The following is a 16,841-nucleotide window of genomic DNA, read 5'->3' on the forward strand; positions in this document are numbered from 1 at the left end:
AAATGTTTTCTGTCATAAAGTTGTAGGATTCATTTATTTTTTTTAAAGTTGAATGTCCATCCCAGTGGACATCAGGAGTTGGGATATATTAGCCAACACTTACTTTTATAAACTCTGACCTTCTTGAACTGCTTGAAATATATATATATATATATATATATATATATATATATATATATATATCTTTCCCCCCATTTTTCAGTTCTGAGTAACATTTTTTGCATTGTAGATAAAAATCAAATCCAAAAGGGCTTAAATTCATCTAAAATAAAAACTGAAGGAGAATAAGATTGGCAGAATAAAGGAAAAATCTCTTCAAACTGATGTTTCCTGTTGCTACATCAGACATTTAGACCAAATATATTAGAATTATTTTGAACAGATCAACTTTACTTAACGTTTCGTTTTAATTAAAATTCATCTCAAGCCTTTTCTCCAGTATTATCTATTCCATTCGGTGTTATCTCTTCAGACTTTCTATTTAAACCAGACTATCTATCTTCAGCAGAATGCTAACATGCTCTTCCTGGCTGAATTAAGCAGCTTTTGTTTGCTTTCGCTCTCCGTCTCACTTTACTCATTTAAATGTCAGCTCCGTGATTTTATGGAAATGTAGTAACACCAGGGTACAAAAGAATAACATGAAGTTATAACTTATTTGTCTTTAATCTCACTGAAAATCTGTAACATCTGAACAGATTAATGATGTCCTGAGATAACAATGAGCCTTTTATGTTGTAGCTGTCATCATGCTTACCTCAAAGTCAGGTAGGTTAGTTGTCGTTCTGCAGCTCGCAGCCTGACAAGCAGCTCTGAATGCCGTCATACCCTTAACTCTGACCAGCAGGCTCAGGTCTGAAGTGAGCAGCAGATTACCTCTGCTCTGCACAATGCAAGTTATCCTTCACACATTCCAGTTTATTCTGTCTCTGGGTGTGCAGAGGTAGAATAAGCAGGGATTATGCTTCATATCTGAAGAAGCTTCAGACTGAGCTTGCAAGGCTTTTGATCCAGTATTATGGAATATCTTTGTTTTCCCTGCAGGTTCACATTTTCCAGAAATCCAGTTGTTGTTGTTCTCAGTGTAAGAAACATTAGATATGTTCCTGCAAAACAAGAACCCTACAATATTTGGGTAGTTCAGATATTTTAAAGAGGCAGTCTTTTGTATTTTCCTGGCATTTTATAACATAATCAAGTCAATGTTACATTCAGTTTTTTATATATAAAAATGGTGCATATTTTGTGTAAATGCAACTTACACAAAATTTGACTTTGTAATTTAATGCCTAATTGGGCCTCTGTGTCACGGTTTTTGGGATATTTTGGACCCACATGCAGAAAGGCTCTCAGGACACCAGAAAAGTTTTTAAAAAAGTATTTACAGAAAAGAGAATGTGAAATGTGCAATGATGAATTCCACAAGCGATCCGGTTCAAGATCAGAAAGACCGACAGCATTCTGGGAAACGGGTTGGAGAGCTCAGTGAACAGACTGGAGATGCAGTTAGCAGATGAAGCTTGCTTGTGCAGGAGATAATTTCCGCCAGATGCTGAGTGGCATCTGGTGTTTGCTAATTGCTGCTGGCTAGTCTGAAGGAGCTGGGTGGGGGAGTCGTGGGGAAAATTTCAGAAATGTCCAGATTTATTCTTTCAAATTTTCAACTTTTTTATTTTTTTCTAGAAAATTGTTTGTTCACTGAAATCTCTTTTATTTCTTCATATCTAGAATGATCTTTTCTAAGGAACATCATTAAATTTCATACTATAGTTTAATTTTCTAAATGCTTCAGCTACAATGGGCAGAAAATACTTGTAATAATATTTTATTTAGTTAAGAGTGATTAGTTCCTTGATTGACCCACTTAAAAAAAAGTAAAATATAAATCACAAAACAGGTTTGCAGGAATTGTTGGGACTGCCACTGTTTTATTTTGAAAATGATTTCCTTGTGCAACTCCAATGCAAAGCTCCATTTTATTTTGAATGCTTTTCACTCTTTTTAACAGGGACATACGTGATTCTCCAACGGAGCATTTCTGGAAAACATTTTACATGTTGCATTTGTTCATGTCGAACACAAAAGCAGAGGAAACAAACATCAGGTGGAATAAAAACAAGTAAACACTCTGACTTGCTTCTGTCTGCTGCTGATTTTCCTTCATTGTTTACATCTGCAGCAGCCATTCAGTCGCTGTCTGTCTCTGCAAATCATCTACACTCAAGTTCATTTTTCTTTCGCTACAAACAACAGTTCAATCACTTCAACTCACACATTAACTTCTCCCTCTCTTGCCGCTCCTGCCCTGCAGTTAGACTTTCCTCGGCGTTCTTCTCTTCTAGTGCGGACTGGACTCTCATTCCACATGGTGATAGAGGAAAACGTAAGGCAAACATTCAAAAAGAACTAGCAAAAAGTGGAAGCAGATGTTTTTTTCAGTTTCACTGGTCAGCCTTTTCTATTCCAAACTGATCATTTATTTCAACTTAATTAAAAAAAAAAAATGTGAGCAACAAAATAGATAAGAGTTTTCAAAGTATTCAGATGATGAACTGACCATTACAGATGTCCTGCGGTCAGTAAGAGGAGTTTGATCTGGTTAATTCTAGTTAAATATAAGAGTCCTGCAGCAGAGCGGCGGGGCTGAGTGGAGGAGTTGAGAATTATCTCCATCTCTTTCCATTGTGTCTACAGTTATGAGAGTATTTCCTGGTTTATTAACTCCGTCTAAATGGTCTCAGAAATGAAGAGATTCTGGTATTATTGTTTGACCTTGTGGCATTTGAAACCAAAATAACTTACTGCTAACATTTAGAAAGCTGACAGAAAACAACTCAGATGAGGACAAACATAATGATGGAGTTTCTATTCATCCTGAAACAATGAAATGTCTTTCCTTTTAATGAGATCCTAACTGAAGAAACTCGTTTTACAGACTGATAATACTCAGCTGTGTCTGCTATTAACAGTACTACAACGTTTAGCATCATTAATTACAATTAATATATATATTTATTAAACAGTCATTAAGGCATTATTCTAAGAATTAACAAAAATGACCAACTGCAGCTCAACTTCAAATTTTCTTCGCAATGATGTTAAAAAATGAAGTACCTCCACTTAGGGGAGGTACCATCTAGGCCAGGGATCTGCAACCAAGCATGCTAAAGAAACTGAGCGTTTTTTAACACATTTTAGGATTTATTTTTTGTCATCAGGATGGGAACCATATTTTTTTTATTGCAAATGTTTTATGTTTTTCTTCCTTTCCAAACCTAAGTTTGGAAAGGAAGAATTGCAACTTATTTCCAACATTAGTTGTGTTTTTGTTCAGAAGGTCAGATCAAAATTAGCAGCTCTCAACCAGTTTTACTTTTATCAGAAGCCAAAAATGTTTTTATTTTGGATGGTAATGGTTGCAGATCCCTCCTATAAACCAATATCCAGTATCAATATCTGTACTCACCTCTCAGTGCAGATATTAAGATAATTTCAGTGTGTTTTCAGCCTCACAAACTAGCCCTTTTCTCAGAGCCTATAATTGACAATATATGCAAAATCATAAATGCTTATTTGGACACATCATGATGTTGTTGGATGGTTCCTTCAACAGGTAACATAAGCTGCTCCTCAGCTTCGTTTGGCCCCGGCATGTTGATGAGGCAGGCCACGTCTGAGAAAGCGACACCATTGTCCTTCTGAGAATCAGAACAAACCCAAACTAAAGCCTGCAGGCTCGGATGAAGGATTTAATTACAGGCCTCTGGTAAAAACTCAAAGTACTCTTCCAAAGCTGATGTAGCTTCAGTAAGACACTGGACTTCCATGTACATTGTGAGCGGTATTTCTTTTTCCTAGTATATAGCTATTAAATGCAATGACTGTGCTTCAGAAAAGGTCAAACACTTCTCTGCTAAGTGGTGTGTTTGCACAAATGAGCAGTCTGTGTGGAGGTGAAACCTTCCCGATATAGTATACTCTTATATATTGCGGCTCAGCAGGGGAGAGCGCCAGAGAAACATGCCGGCAGTCATATTTTTATGATGTGCATTTAAAGAAAGTTGATATTCAGAAAGTTTTTTTAAGTCATGGCAGAAACCATCAACCCAATAGAGTTTCTACAAGAGTAGAACAAAGTAGTACTCATCTTAATAAAACAGCAGCTTTGATTAATCTAAAACTATTTTTTTGGAGTTTTGAACTAGATGTTATAGTGACTCAGTCAATGGCTACATTCCTTACTGAGGAATTCCATACAGTGACAGTCTGAGGGTTTTAACTCTGAATCACTTGTTGCCATGTAAACTTGATATGAAAGTCTGTATTTATTTATTTATTTATTTCACGAACTTACCACAAACTAAGGTTGCATTCAAACCAGCCCTGTTTAGTTCATTTTCCTAGAAAGGCCAGTTTGTTTGAGGAGGTGTGGATGAGCTATCCAATACTGATTCAGACCAAAAAGGCAAACTCTGGTCTGCCTACAGACCCAGATTTTAGATCAGCTGAAGTGAACTCTTGTGCGATTCGAATGTGGACGCCAAGTCGACCAGGAACCGCTCCAAAAGCAGGAAGTGGTCTATAGTGCATGGCATTCTGGGTAAATACAACCAAAACAAACATGTGAATCCAGCACTAGCGGGAGGAATGGCTCATTATCAGTTACCAAAGAAAGAGAAATCCTACAACTGCTAAAATCTGATGCTGCTTCATTTTTATTTACATTTTGTGAAGAAGGAAGTTGCACTGAGTGTCTAAATCAGAGGTTTTTGTGTGATTTCCTTCAGTCGCTCTTGATGCAGCGCCACCACAGGCGAGGAGGGGAACAGGTTTTTTTAAAATGTTTGGTGCAGTGAAGCGTGAAAGCAAAGCTCACCAGCTGGAAATGGTACAAATGTTGCAACTTTGGTCTTCAACTGGACTATGAGGTGTGAAAACACCCCAGGCCTTATTGTTTAGTTTCTCTTAACCTGGTGGACAAACCAGGTGAATTTAGGAAAGAAGCACTGAAGTCTTGGTTTAACTGTTGCTGCTCTGATAGAGAGGATCTTCACTTCCTGCTGCCAGGAAGCTGGAGACACAGAAACAGCTACTCATTCATGTGACTCTAGTCAGGGATATCAGGGAAGAGGATTTGCTTCTTCTATGTGAGCATCCAGGGTTTAGCAGGAACTTGTCAACACAACACAACCTGCTTAAGACCATAATGTTGCTGCAGATGTGAATGCTCTGCATTATGTAGCTGCTTCCTGGTATGCATGGTGCCAAACTGAAAACTTAGAAAGCAGAGGCTCTACAAGACAACCACACTTAAAAACAAAACAAAAAAAAAACAGAAAAATACATTGTTTCTGTAAAACAATTAAGTAATTTATTTCTAGATGAATAACATAAGATCAGACTAAAGCATTGGGGAAATTAGAGAAACCTAACGTCTAAATTGATTGAAATGTGACATACTTTCTATCCAGAACAATTGATGAAAAGTTACCCAAATTATCTTAATTTGTGGGAAATTCTTACACCAATTTTATTTGATCATTTTTTAGCTTTTTTTTTTTTCTATATCAGTAACCAGTCAGGATTTGGGTTATCATTACCATCATGACATAACAAGATGATCAGGTTTTACACTCAGTGATGGATTGAAATTTTACCCTGTTATTTGCTAAAGTGCTCGGTTGTTGCAGTAGAACCTAAACAATTGAATAAAACAGGCAATTTTTATAGGTTTTGTTTATTTTTATTTCATGCTTACATTAACACTGTTGTTATAGTTTTTTTTTTTCAAATTTGGTATCTCAGTTTTTGTACTTTGGTATTCGTTGAAAAAAAAAAAAAGAAAAAGAAAATCCACCTCATTATATGCTTATAAATTGTTTCCCTCTGTTAAAACCCATCTTGTGGTTGCTTAATCTAAAGCCTGAACCTAAAACATCTAAGCTAATGCTAACCATTGGACCGCATCCACCCACAACTGATTAACTCACACACATTCCTACTGCCAGGAACTTGGTAGCGTGGAAAAAGCAAACCATGCAGTATGTGACAGTGGTCGGGGGTTTCAGGGAAGAGGATTTGCTTCTTCTATGTGTGCATCCAGGGATTAGCAGGAACTTGTCAACACACCAACACAACCTGCTTAAGTCCACAATGTCGCTGCAGACATTCTGTAAATGCATAACAGTGTAAGATCATTTCCTGCTATGCGTAGTCCTGAGGTTAGATTACCAAACTTAAAACTTGAAAGGTAAAAGTTCAACAAAAAAGAAACAACCTAACATTTTCCATGTTTGCTGTAGATTAATGGCTAATCCAAATCCATTGTTAAAGAATTATAAGAATGGAGTAGCCAAAAAGAACTTGGAATTAAGAGAATGAAGCATCTGCACTTTCCAAAGATTTGCATTTCAAAACTGCAAAAAAAAAAAAAAAAAAATACATTTTATGCTTATTAGTATTATGTATTAGTGGCAGTCCTAATCATAAGCCTCCCTTTACTGTCATAACAGGGGGAATTCTGTCAGCAGACTCTTCATAATATAAGGGGAAATACTGAGTTAATTGTTATTGCAGAAAAATTCAAGCTGCAAAAGTTGGAGGCTGTTTATATGCTGCCTCCAGCATATGCTGGATCGCATTCTTTCGCTCATGAGTTATTGCTTATGACCATAGATGAAGGTATGAAATTGGTCTGGTAAATCTAGAGCTTCACATTTTGGCCCAGATCTTTCTTCGCCCCAATAAGCTGGAGTAGCGTCACTTGCTTACGTCCTGCTTCGTCTTGTTAACCAAACACACCACAATACTTGGCCTTCTCCTCTTCAAAGGAGGGATTTTTGTTCTGTTTTGGCCAGAAAAACCTGGCTTCAGATTGTGTCAGACAAACTGAAGTTTCATTCTGTATCCTGTGTGAAGAAAATAGGAGGAAAAATTAGGAAGAAACTGTAAGATTAGCAAAAGTGACTTAGAATATTGGTGACATGAACAGGAAGTCAACTTCGGGCAATTCATCTTTAGAGAACTTCAAAAAGACTTGACTAACTTATTAAAACGCACAACAAAAAAAAGACTACTTTCTTTTTGATCGAACTGAACACTATAAATTGTACATTGAATTTGAGTGAATTCAGTTAGTGCTCATGGTCAAATTTTACCTGCATAAATTAGGTCCATTATCTTTACTTTCTACTATTTACAACTTGCCTCTGTTGGCTCCTTTAAAGAAAATGACCATGTGAGCAACTATTGTAAAAACACAGTCCAGTAATTATTAGACTCCAATAAACCTCTTGTCTCCGTTATTAATGCTTTCAGAGTGCTTGTTTTTGCATCATCGGTGATGATTAAATTGATAAATACCATTATAGAAATTGGACTTTTCGCCCCAACATTCACTGTGCATAGCAGCATTGAACAATTTTCCTTGACACGCTGCATGACACTGTCCTGACTGGTTTTAAACAATGACATCTGAAACAATACCTACATAAAAGTCAAGTTAAAACATCCAGTCATTTGGTTATATACTAGAAGATATGTACACTGAGTAGGCATACCATTATGATCACTGATAGGCACATTTTCGCTAATAGTGGAACTCATTTTTCATTTAGAGCTTTGGTGCTTTTTTTGATAACATTGAAAATATAGTGTAAGATCAAGCAGCAAAAAGAAGCTAACACCTAATTTCCACTAAGCGGTATGGAACGAGTCAGGGCAGTTCGGTATGCCTTTTAGTCCATCTCCATTGTAAAAGTCGCCCATACAACCAACCCGTACTGCTTCATTCTAGATCCACAGAATAAATGTGCAGTACAGTCAGGGAGGAGCTACCGGAGTAGCACAACACAGCACATGGACTGAGATACAGAAAAACATCACTGCTATGGCAAGCAAAAGACATGTTATGTTCGCTGACTAGTATGACGCAACGTTAGGCCCTGGGGTTTAACTCTGTCTGCCTGATGAGAGTCCAAATGGGGAGAAAAGCTCTGCTGAAGACATTAGCCTGCAAACTGTGCCGCACCTCAGTGGAAACAAGGGTATGGTCAAGTTCAGAATATTTCATTGTGCCTATGGAAAACCACAGTAAAACTCAATGTTTGGTTTCACCTTACAATATTACCTGCAATTAATCACTTCAATTATTATTACTCCAGACTTCAAAACTTTGTGAAAAACTTTCACTTACTCATAATCAGTGGGCTGCTGGTTTCAACTCGCATTTCATCCATCTCAGTAGTTGTATCCTCAGGTATGACACTTCACCTGCCTTGCCTGCTGGTGACAGTCAGAAGGCCCAGTGGTGCACCTCAATATACAGGTTCACAAATGTGAATGTGTGTGTGACTGACGCACACACATTCACATTTGGGCTCCTCTGGACTTGATGATGTTCCAAACAAGTACAAGCCATTTAACATTTACTTCCTCATTGACAAATAAGGACTCTGTCAATAGTCTTATATTTGCTTAGTTATTATTTATAAAGTTACAGGCCAAGTAATTAAAGTGTTAAATGTTAATGAATCCTTGAAAATCCTCTTCTCTTAAACTGTTAAAATGTTTTGTGTGGCCTCAAGCCAAATGATAATGTTTGCCACTTTTCACATAAGCAGATCTCTCTGCTCTGATTGTTTTGTAATAAACAGGCTTCTGATTTGCTTGGAAAATAAATGTAAAAAAAAAAAAATCACACTAGTCTGAAAACTCTGTGGGTCTCTCGGCGCTCGCTCTTCCTTTATCCTCTGTTCAAGTTATTTTGTGCCTTTGCTGCAAAGTAGCCCAGATTGTTTCCAATCCTTGCTTTGCTCAAAAAGAAGAATCCAGAGATCTCTGGACATCTGGACTAGTTAGCAAGAAGTCCTTCACTTGATTTATTGTTTCTTTCAACAGATGCTGACACTTGAGTTTAGGAACAACTTTATTTCCAGAGTGTATAATTTCTGACATAGTTATGCACAAGTACAACAATCAGTCACAGCCTCTTTTGTTCTGGCTATGCTTTCACAGGTTTTTGCTATGAAAACCGAAAAGTGTCAGAAATTAACATTCTCCCTGTGAGTGTATTTACAAAACCCCGCTGGATATCAGGAGGTGAGCTGTACAACAAGGACCTCCTGCAGGCTGAGAGCTGGGCAGCAGAGTTTCGCTTGACCAAAGTCAACACATGCAGGACGGGTAAAGAGCCTGTGATGAAAGGGGTTTTCCTCCACAGACTTTACGCCCTTTACCCTGCTTTGCTTCATCTAACATCAAAGTGAGGTTTATCCACAGACGCTCACAGATGATGGTTACACCATGGCTGCCATTGCACTGACAGTATTGCCAAAGGCCATGTTTATAGAGTTTCTGAAGTTTATATTTAACATCATAAGAAACAAAATGTTCACCTCACTTCATGCAATGCTGGATGAAGTCACGAGACATTGTGCAGTTGCAGTCAAATGACAGTGGTCTCTGGGTGGGTACTTGGTTTACCAGGACAAATGATGATCACCACAGTTCCACGACGTGCACCATGACCCAACGTCTAACGGAGGTTTCCTTCTGCCGCTGCAGCACGGCAGCAAGCAGTTCCGTACTGTCAGTACGTTGTTTCTTTGATGATGTTGGTGGAAAAGGTGTGGTTGCTGGAAATGCTGATGGAGTGGCGGGTCAGGGGGTGCAGCTGCTTCCTGGGTGTGTGGCGGCAGGGCACGAAGAAGTAGCGCAGCGTGGTGAAGAAGATCTGGCGGTAGGTAGCAGACACCAGGTTGTAGAGGATGGGGTTGATGGCCGAGCTGACGTAGAACAGCACGTTGGTCAGCATGTAGAAGTAGTGGTAGAAGTCGTACATGTTGCTGCGAGAATAAAGAGGGTAGAAAGGAAACGAAAGGAAAAATGTGAAATGTTTGGTTTTGACGCACCAGTTGTTCCCCCTCTCACCCTTTGCAGAATGACATTTGACACCATGTGCACTTTTAGAAGTTTTTTAGGGAACTAATGGTCTGACTGAACATTCTCTGCCCGCTGTCCGACCATGTCTGCATTGCTGAGCTTTAAACTGAATATTTTGTTTGAAGTCAAATATTCAATTAATATGGATGTTAGCTAATATTTAGCTCAGAGGAAAATATTCAGCTCGCTTTGCAAATTCACTTGCTGATGACTGGAAGTGGACTACCAATAAAAAAAAAAAAAAAAAAGCTGGGTCTTGTGAACCAGAGAAGGCCTAGCCATCCTTTGCCAAGTGATTGGTTGTTCCCATAGGGAGGTAACTTACCAGTGGAGCACACCTCTGGAATGAGCAATTTCTGTCATTAGTGAAATAATTTAAATGGTCTGTGTCACTTTGACCAGCGGAGGCTCTGCGTTAAAGAAGGAAGTGAGGCAACAAATGTCTTTGAGGTGGATTTATTTGGGAGCTCCAAGTCTTCATTACACCAACACCCTTTTTTTTTGTGAAACAAAGAAGCTGACATTTATACCTGAGGCAAGTTCCAACACTGACACCAGGTAAAGGGGTGATCAAAAGAAAAGACACACAAACACTACTTATACAAAACTAACAAATAAATGATCCAACAAATAGTTACATGCATGCACATTATTAAAATTAAACTAACCTAAAGTCAATCAAAAGTAAATATAACTAAATATAAATCCTCAGAGTATTCCCCCTCCTAATGGAAGCTGGTATGCTCCAGGAGCATTCGTCTCCCTCTCTGCTCCACCTTGCTGAGACACACCCAGAAAGGCAAATACTCAATTAACTCAAATTGAACTAATCTAAATCAAAACAAACTGACATTTTCCCCCACATTCTCTGAACAGGAAAGATGGCCAGTCTCCCTACCCAAAAAGAATGTTCACCAAATGTCACCATGTAACTGAAATAAAGAACTGATACAAAACACATTTGAACTGAAAACAACATAATATCAATAATCAACATGGGATGGAACCCCTGGTCTCCATCACAGTCTGATGAAGTGGCTCTGGCACCAATCAGATGGCCTAAGTGAGCAACGGTCCCAGCCTGACCGCTAATATGAACATTATCTGGCTCCACTGCTGGCTGAGAGTTGCTCGTGTCACCTCTTCATGATTGTCCCATTTCCTCTCAACATTTACAACATTTCAACTTAAAACATAGGATGAACAGTCTTAATGGTGGCACAGATTTGTATCATTGGATCTCTACAGTAACAGTAACACCCCGCCTGCCAGCAGGAGTTTATATGAAGGTTTGTAAGACCCAGATTTTATTTTGATAGTCCACTTCCAGTTGTTGGCAAGCAAATTTGCATATTAGCTAAATATTTAGTTTAAATCTAAATATTTAGTTTGAAACTGAGACTTTTATAAATGAATGAAAGGCCTGGTAAAAATATGACTTTGGCAAATGAACTCCCATTACAGGCTAAATAATCCGAGTTGTTGTTAATATTTGACTGTGTAACTTTCCAAAACCTCACACCATACATGACCCCTGGCTGAAATCTGATCGTCATTAACAGACTTCTGTATTAATGACAAACTGATGACATGATCAAACTCATGAGAGTACATCTGATGAGCACAGAGACTCATTAACGGCTTGCCTTTGGAATTTTAGTCTTTTTAACAAAATAACTGAGACCTAAAACACAAATACATTAATATAATTACCAAAACTAATTATCTTTAAAGTGATCTTTTCGCTCTTATTACCAAAGAGATGACGCTGCGTAAACTAATAATGCACATTTCTAAGCCTGTGGTTCACTTCCAAAAACACAAGCCATTATTGAAAGGTTTTCAAGATTTAGCCTTGGGATTCCTGCCAGCCACTAACTTTCTTAATGCTGTGAAAGCAGGAAACCAATGGCAGGAAGATTCGGCAGCCCTCTCTGCTGGAATCTCACAGATAAACAGTCATGTACGTCAGCTTTCCAAATCCATGTGGTACAAATCTAATCTCCAGAGGGATGAAAATAGCAGACACATCATCTCTGCGAGGATCACTGTGAAAGTGCTGTAAAATAAGTAAATTCATTTGATGCGATCTATTTATGTTGTACCTTATAAACGCTACAAAAACGGCAAGGTTTAAAAGGAGTGGAAAACCTTGAAGTGACTGAATCTATCTCTGATAGAGACTGACAATAAGGAAGCAGGAGATTAAGCTACAGAGCTAGAGAAGGGGAGGACATTAATGGAGGAAAAGTTACATAAGCCCAGACGAATGCTGAGATATCAGTAAAGAGAAGAAGATATCACGAGGGTGTAAAATATGGTCATAGCATACACATTTCACTTTTTTTTTTCCCTATTTTTGTTCCATTTCAGATCATCAAACAAATTTGAACATTTAATAAAGATAAACTGAGAACATACAAAATTAGGATTTTAACTGAGGGGAGAAAAGCTTTCCAAAAACGTCAATGATACATTTGTTAAATCATGAGTTAACTCAAAAGCTGAGTCTAATGTCACTAGCGACACCAACCTGATCATTAACTAGTGCGGTACTTTAAAAAATGTGCTTAAAGAAAACTTTGATGGAAACACGGTTAATGACATCTATCAGTCTGGAAAGGACTACAAAACCAGTTCAAAGTGTTCCAGCAATTCAATTCAATTCAATTCACTTCAATTCAATACAGTTCAGATAAGTTGCAGAGCACTAGTTCACAAAGATAGTTGCCTCAAGTCACAAAAACAAACCAAAAACATCTCATTTAAATTCAGAAATACATATTCAATCCAAACAGTCGAGCTCAAATTCAAATAAATACATTCAAGATTGATCTCTCTTTTGAATAAATGCAGTCAGGTACAGTTTATCATTTCAACTGGTAATGAAAACTTTGCAAAGAAAGCTAGCAGATTGCATTGAGACTTGCGGCAATCATCCCTTCTGAGCATGTAGCTGCAGTGGACAGTTGATTGCATCAAGACTAACTGTGCAGCAATCAATCATATGATTGATTGACATGAGAGCAGAGAGAACTCCCCTCTAACAGGAAGGGACCTCTAGCGGAATCAGGTGAGCGGCCGTCTGCCACCAATGCCCGGGGTTTGAGAAAACAGAGCACATACACAAAAAACACAAGCACTCAACTAGGAGTACCTTCTATGCTATTGAAAAAGTAGAGAGGCAGTGGCAGCAGTAGCAGAGAAACACAAAAGTACAGAAAACTCCGAGTCGGTTTTTAAGTCAGTGAGAGAAAAGATGGCTCAAGAAAATTGCTTTGTCTAGGAGTGAGACAAGGTTTAACACTGAAAGACAGTATCACAAGTCATGGATGCATGAATCATGTAAATAAATAATTACTGTCTCAGCCATGGTAAATACCCTCCACCAGCCAGTGAGAAAAACACAGTTTTGTCAGGGATTTCCCTGTAATCTGGTTTGGCAGATCACAGACACAGTTGGTCGGTCTGGCACCGGTCTGGTGTTGGGTCAGTCTACATGCATAAGGCTCTGCCATGTGCAAAGGGAGTTCAGCTGCTTCTGCTCAACAGTGGTAAGAGGAAATGGTGAGAATGAAAGATGGCACTCATGGAAGGTTAGAACAAGGGTTCTAAACTTCCAAGGGTGGGCAACTCCAGACCTCGAGGGGCGGTCTCCTGCAACTTTTACATGCATCTCTACTTCAACACACCTGAGTCAAATAATGAGGTCGTTAGCAGGACTTTGGAGAACCTGACTGCACTTAGGAGGTGATTCAGCTGTTGGATTCAAGTGTGTTGGACCAGGGAGACGTCTAAGTTGTGGGACACCAACCCTCGAGGACCAGTATTGCCCATCCCTGGGTAAGATGAATAAAAAGCCAAGAGGAGAGCTGCCTTACATGACAGTGTGGAATCTTCTCTTGCATGTAAGCTTTGTGGTCCTGGTGCTCTGAATTATGTCATTAAGATTATATAGCTATAGCTTCACCAGAACAATATGTTCCAGATTTCTGGTCCTGGGTACCACTAGAATAAATGCTGTACTGTTGTAGCAGGCCATGTACAAACCGGAGCAGGTAAAGGGGACGGTGAGGACAAAATCCCTATGTTATACCAACTGAAAGGAACTAAGCTAGCCAAGACCTTTAAGGTTTATGCACAAATTACTTGTGCAAATAAGTGATGACAGTCTAGCTAAAGTGTGACTAACCCCCTTGTGAAACCATAACCACACCCCTGGCAAAATTTTGACATTTCACCAAAGTAGAATACTTATGTTCATATCTAAAATTCTTTAATTAAAGGGGCAATATTATGGAAAATATCTAGATTTTTGAGCTTTACATCTTGTAAATAATGTAATTTCCTCCTCAAAAACATACCTAAAGTGATGCCTTGTTTTAGAAATCCTTTCATCTCTGGCAACCATTCAGCTGTGTAAAACACCTGGGTGGACCTCGCTCCACCTTTGAGACGCAGCTCCTTGTCTGAGCTGCAGCTCCGAAGTTTCCAAGCTTCCTCCAGAGCAGTCCTCCCCACTCAGCTAGCCCACAGCAATTAGCAAACACCTGGTGAAATTGCTAATCTGCTGATCTCATTATACGAGCTGCTTCTCAGTGAAACGCTGGTAAAATTGTTGTTAAAGGTAAACAAAGGAGCGATGTTATGAAGACTTCCTGAAGGCGGAGTTTCAGAATGAGCAGGAATTTTTAAAGAAACAGAGGCCCAATTTCAAGGCATTAAATTTGGAAGTCAAATTTCTTTTAAATCATTTTTGATAAATATAACATTTTTATAACAAGTGAAGCTAACACAGTTACTTGACTGTGCTTTAAAATGTCACTATGTTCCTGGAAAACCCATAATACTGCCCCTTTAAATTGAATATAACTAAAAAATTACACTTGGTGACAACATACCAGGCCAGAACCACCAGCAGCAAAAGAATTAGCTTAGAAATTTGGAGAAAACAAGATTGATAAATTTACACCTTGAGAATTTTTATCATGACCTACAAAAGCGTCTAAAAAGATCCTTGTGTATTTTACCGTTTCATGGTCATTTATGTCTTGCCTCTATTGCTTTTCACTGTGTACGAAAGAGCAGATGAGAGTGACTAATATTAACATTCTCAAATGTGCTCCGTTTGATTTAACCAGACAAATTATATTTTGATGGACTAAAAATAGATAGAAAGTGATGGAAAAGGCAAGTGAGGGAACAAGAATTTAATCTAATCAACAAGATGTAGCTCTCCTGCTTCCATTTGTCAGATGCTTTCAACCGATGACTCTAAATGAGTTCTTTAGTCAATACCTAAGTTCATTTGTGCGTATGTTCTTTTGAAAGTATGAATATAAGCAAACATATGGTGGTCTAAAAAATGCCAGTGCCCTGTTGGCAAACAAGCTTTTGGAGATGGAACGCAAAAAAGACTAAGGAGAAAGGAAAACAAAACAACAACAAAAAAAAAAAACAGCTACTCACTCTGACCAGTCGGAGACGTAGCAAAACATGAGGCGGCGAGCGTGATAGGGCAGCCAGCAGACCACAAAGGCGATGACCACGGCTCCTGAACACAGGACAGAGTGGGGGAGAGTCAGATGCCAATAAACAGAATGCGTACATAAAGCTCAAATGACAAAGTGAAAAGTCTCCCTTTTAAAATGTGAACAATGTTCAGATGATTGGAGTAACAATGTTCAAGAATCAGAGACGAGCAAAGCTGTGATTGAGGCAGTAATAATAGAAATAATTATGACCTTCAAGCTTTTGATTAAAAAGACAAACAGGTCACACCCCCATTTCCAGGCGCACTGAAAACCCCGGAGCCAGCCCTTCCAGAAAGAAAATTACTTGTAATTTGTATTTGATTGTAGATGAGATCAAAAGGCTCAAACAAAGTAATTTGCAGCCAGCCGCTATTTTTGAAGTTTAAATGCTTCAAATTATGATGGCACGATAAATTGTGCACTAGAAAGAATTACTGTCAAATTTATTTGATGAACCGCAAAGAGCATTACCGTCTCGACTAACAGGGTAATTTTCTCTTGTTCCTGTTTTTATTATTTAATGCAAGAATGTTCTGCCAGTGTCAACCTCCTGCACCAATGACAAAAACCTTTTTACATCAGCATTCATTAGGAATAGGGAGCACAAATACGACTACTGCGATTTTAACAAACATATTTTGTACAAAACTCTATAAACATAAAAAAAGAAATATGTAACATGTACTTAAATTTCCAGACAAATCATCCATTAATATATCCATCTATGTTTTCCACTTACCAACTGCAGGTTCACAAGGAAAACTTAGAGATCTGTTTTCCACTTCCTTTCACTTTTGTCACCAGACCAGATGGTACTGATCCATTTAATGATCTTTCACTCCATCCTACCTTCACTCACAAATATCAACGTCTTTAATGAAAACATTAATATGAAACCCAATAAAATCAGGTATGGAGGAAGTAGAGGGAAAGTAAAATACCCGGCTGCTGCGTATGATGCAGCGGAACCCTATGAACTGCACACCATTCATTTAGGTATGCAAAAACTTTTCACCTCAGCATTGACATCGTCACATCATCAGGTTTTATAAAGACTTATAAAACCCATCAGAGACATAACAAGCTGAGGGGTTTGCTCCACAAACACCTTAGCTTCCCCACCTTTAGACTCCACCTAAGACCTGTTAGTTGAAATCCCCTGGATATGCAGCCAGCAGTCTCTGTGTGTTCTCTGGCCTTTCATGTCGAAATAACAAAAAAGATGCAATGCATTCAGAACTCAAGTAAAGCAAAGAAAACAAGTTCATATTCATTTAGAAACAGTGTTTTAACTCAGGAAGAGTTTAGAAATCAGTATTTGGTGGGATAACCGTGAGATTTTCAATGGGGCTCAGTGCAGTCGTC

At 38.5% G+C, this 16,841-nt stretch overlaps 1 protein-coding gene across 1 annotated transcript in view; it reads right to left on the minus strand.

Annotated features, from left to right (window-relative positions):
- Positions 1–8,908: 8,908 nt before the first annotated feature.
- The window catches only part of LOC106937430 (neurotensin receptor type 1), a 50,096-nt gene continuing 42,163 nt past the window's right edge, over positions 8,909–16,841 (minus strand). The window contains exons 3-4 of the mRNA XM_015018945.1: positions 15,412–15,496; positions 8,909–9,845 (exon numbers count right to left, since the gene is read on the minus strand). Of these exons, the coding sequence (XP_014874431.1) occupies positions 9,590–9,845; positions 15,412–15,496 (341 nt within the window). The 3' untranslated portion in view covers positions 8,909–9,589. The remainder of the gene's footprint in view (positions 9,846–15,411; positions 15,497–16,841) is intronic.

The sequence above is a fragment of the Poecilia latipinna genome, unplaced genomic scaffold, assembly GCF_001443285.1.
Source record: "Poecilia latipinna isolate Pla-1442-1.1 unplaced genomic scaffold, P_latipinna-1.0 Scaffold2344, whole genome shotgun sequence".
NCBI classification, from domain to species: Eukaryota; Metazoa; Chordata; class Actinopteri; order Cyprinodontiformes; family Poeciliidae; genus Poecilia; species Poecilia latipinna.